General features: G+C 59.2%; 1 protein-coding gene across 2 annotated transcripts in view; it reads right to left on the reverse strand.

Moving 5' to 3' along the window:
• HACL2 (2-hydroxyacyl-CoA lyase 2) overlaps positions 1-3,536 on the reverse strand; it is a 13,484-nt gene that overhangs the window by 9,620 nt on the left and 328 nt on the right. Inside the window, exons 1-6 of one of the 2 annotated variants that reach the window (XM_077771585.1) lie at positions 3,508-3,530; positions 3,084-3,228; positions 1,754-1,955; positions 1,501-1,628; positions 1,274-1,412; positions 1,063-1,174 (exon numbers count right to left, since the gene is read on the reverse strand). In XM_077771585.1, coding sequence (XP_077627711.1) covers positions 1,063-1,174; positions 1,274-1,412; positions 1,501-1,628; positions 1,754-1,955; positions 3,084-3,218 — 716 coding nt within the window. In that variant the 5' untranslated portion in view covers positions 3,219-3,228; positions 3,508-3,530. Of the gene's footprint in view, positions 1-1,062; positions 1,175-1,273; positions 1,413-1,500; positions 1,629-1,753; positions 1,956-3,083; positions 3,229-3,507; positions 3,531-3,536 lie in introns of those variants that run through there. The other variant, XM_077771584.1, reaches the window with a different exon arrangement.

The following is a 3,536-nucleotide window of genomic DNA, read 5'->3' on the forward strand; positions in this document are numbered from 1 at the left end:
GCTGAATCCTCGTGGGCCGTTAACCAGCTGGATGACTTCCCACCAGTCATTTACCCCCATTGGGTCTCAGTTACCCAATCTGTGAAATGGGTGTAGTAATACCACACCATCTTCACTCAGGGTTGTTATAAAAGATATGTGAATAAAGCTTAAGTTAACAGAAGCTGGCCTTCAAGGGGCTCCTCACGTGTGCAGGGGACTGTCTGGTCCATGCCTATCCTGGTACTGGGCACACTGTGGCACTTGCTAAATATGTGGCAGGGGAACAGCAGGTGGAAGGGCAAGGATAAGCAAAGAGAAGGGACAGAGGGGAAGGAAGAGGAGAATCGACTCTCCTTCCTGTGCCATTCCAGCCAGGCCCATCTTGGTGGTGACCGAAACCAGATACCTCTGCTGGGGCTGGGGCCCGGCACGGAACCCCTTCCTATTCTTTCCACGGAAAGAAGTCCCCCCTCAACCTTGTAGCTCTTCCCGAAAAACCATTAAGCTTATCCCTTATTCTGGCCTGATACAGGTCTGAGCACTTGTATGTGACCCATCCTCCACTTCTGCATTCCCCCATCCCCCACCTCTGCATCCCCGGTAGCTACCACTCGGCCCCAGGCCACCACTGCCTCTCCTCCCACAGCCTACGACCCCTCCTCCCTGGCTTCCCAGCTTCCCCACAGTCCATCCTTCAGCAGCAGTCAGAGGGAACATAATAAAAACCTGAATTGGGGTGTCCCACACCTCTGCTTTAGGCCGTATAATGCTTCTCAATGGATCTCAAAGTAAAAACAAAACCCCAAGTCCTCCCAATGGCCCCTGCTAGCTGCTCTGAGCTCAGCCCCTGCCGTCTCCCCTTTGCTCACCTGCTGCTGCCACAGAGGCTACCTGGCTTTCCCAACCTCAGGACCTTTGCATATGCTCGTCCCTCTATCTCCCAATGCTCTTCCTAAGGCTGGCTCCCCTCAACTGATATGCAAACCAATTAATGAGTCAAAGGAGAGACAGAGGCTGGCAGGAAGTTAACAAAAAAGGGCAGGGGGCTGGAGAGGGCACGGTGGGAGGGAGGCAACTCACCAGGACACCACTCGACCCATGAGGTCCTTGGGCGGCTTGGTGGGCACCATCTCCTTCTGGACAATGAAGTAGGGGTACAGCACATCGATGGGCAGCTCCACAAACACTGGGCCTGCAGAGGGGCAGGGCGGACACGGAGCCTACCATGCTTCTGTGGACCGAGGCCTTAGGGCCTGACCACTGCCCAGTCCCCCCCCCGCCCAGCACCTACCTGGGGTACCCGACTGGGCAGCTGCCATCGCAGCCCTCAGAGTGGGCACAATGTCCCGCACCTTCCGCACAGAAGCACAAAACTTGCACAGTGGCCTAAACAGGGCCATCTGATCAATGGCCTGGAGTGCACCCCGGTTCTGGTGGAAACAGAGAAGTCCAGAGAGTCAATACACGAGCCCTTTGAGGCTCCCCGGGATCCCAGCCATCCACCCAAGGACAGGGCACCTGCAGCAGAGTGCTGGCGGCCCCGCCCAGAAGCAGGACTGGAGACTGAGCTATCTGGGCATTCTTCACTGCAGTCACCGTGTTGGTGAGGCCAGGGCCCGCTGTCACCGCTGCCACGCCCACCGTCCCTGAAATACAGAATCCATCACAGCCCTGCCCACCCTCCCGGCCACCTCTGAAAGAACTCTGTGCCCCCGCAGCGACTCCCCATCCCGTTCTCACCAGCCCCCCACCCTCTCTGCTCTGCCCTCACCGGTCAGGCGGGCCACGGCATCGGCGGCGAAGACAGCTGTGACTTCGTGGCGTGTGTCCACCACACGGATGCCCAGCTTCTCACAAGCCACCAGTATCGGGGAAATGTGCCCGCCAACCAGCGTGAAGAGGAACCGCACGCCATGGGCCCTCAGCACTGCTGCCACACTCTCCCCGCCGTGCTGGATGCTCGCCTTGTCCACCTGGGCCCACGGAGAGAGAGGGTCAAGACTACCAAGGACCCGGGTGAGAGGGAGAGGGCAGTCTCACACCCCCAGGAAGGAGGGCAGGACAGAGTCAGGGGTCAGGGGAACTTTGACATTGGGGAGGCACAGATTGTACTAGACCGGGCCCAGGGTCAGGCAGGTGATCCTTCTACAGCTAAGGAGACCAAGGTTTGCTCTCACAAGATTCAAAGTCCCACAGAACCAGTGCTCTTTGGTGCCCCCTTCTGTGACACTGCCTATCTCGGGGGACAGTGGGCCGATGAGGGTGAGAAGAGAGGGAAAGTGGATTCCCAGAACCCAAAGTAGTTTGGCCAGGGTCCATCTGCTGGGACTCCAGAACTGCCTGCCCTCCAGGGCCTGGTAGCAACCGCCGGGCTTTCTCCCACTCACTGGGCAGGCCAGGCTGACAGGCTGCCAGCCACCAGGCAGGCACCTGGCAAAGGAGCGGCCTGCTGGCTTCCAAGCCTCGGCTTGTTCACAGCTCCAGACCCAGAGGCCTTTGCCTTAAATCTCCAGAAATCCTCAAGGCTAGTGGCCTGGCTCCCGTTACTAGTGATGAACAGTAGCAAGAGTGGATTCCTGAGGAAGGAGCCAAGCAGTTCAGGGTGAGACCCCTGGGGTCAACGCTCCCCCAAAACATCACCTATGGAATCACCTATGTAAAGTTACCACACAAGCTCCCTGGGCCTCAGTTTTCTCTTGTGGAAAATGAGGACAGAAACAAAAGCACCTCTTCGGGGACGTGTTGCGAGGTACAGGACACCTTTCACGGCCACCCCTTCCGGTGCTGCCTTTGGCCCACTCTGATCTCACAGGATTTAGGGAGCAGGGCTCTACAAAAAGGGCTCTTGGCCTCTGGGGAAGGAGCGGTTGGGGCGCTGAGTACGCAGCGGCTACTGCCCGATTTCTCTCTTCCTGGGGGCAAAGTCCACGGCCGTGTCTGCAGGCTGCCGATGGGTTAAAGGCCGTGGGCAGAGTTTCCCGACCGAGCCCCCTAGATTAGTCGGGCCTCACTTTCTCCGGTAAGATAAGTGAGCCAAGGGTGCCGGGAGCTCCTTCCTTCTTTGGCTGCCCCCAGCCCGCCGCTGATCTGCGCCCCCGCACCTTGTGCATCAACTGATAGAAGAGCCCCAGGCGGTGAGCGCATCCCAGCAGGGCGGCCACTAGCGTCCCGCAGGCCAAGAGCAGGAAGGAGGGGAAGAAGCTCCCAGCAGGGACGGCGGCCGCGAGGGTCTCCATAACGCGCCACCTGAAAGAGGAAGGACAGTGCCAGCAGCTACGCGCAGAGATCCTTCACGGAAGAAGATACGCCCCCTCCCACAAGGTTCCCGGGCCACGCCTCTTCTCGCCAGTTTCGGCGCGGCCCCACACCTCACGCGGCTACGCTCCGAGCGAGGCCACGCCTCTCGGGGGCAGGCCACGCCCCCCGCGGCGCCAGCCCCCTTCCGTACGTCACCACCAGCACCGAAAATAGGCCACCACAGGTCAGTGAGGCCAAAACAGCCTCAAAACAGTGCTTCACACTTACCTGCTTCTCAAAGAACCGATAGGAAGCCC

This window comes from Crocuta crocuta, unplaced genomic scaffold, assembly GCF_008692635.1.
Source record: "Crocuta crocuta isolate KB4526 unplaced genomic scaffold, BGI_CrCroc_1.0 scaffold755, whole genome shotgun sequence".
Taxonomy (NCBI): domain Eukaryota; kingdom Metazoa; phylum Chordata; class Mammalia; order Carnivora; family Hyaenidae; genus Crocuta; species Crocuta crocuta.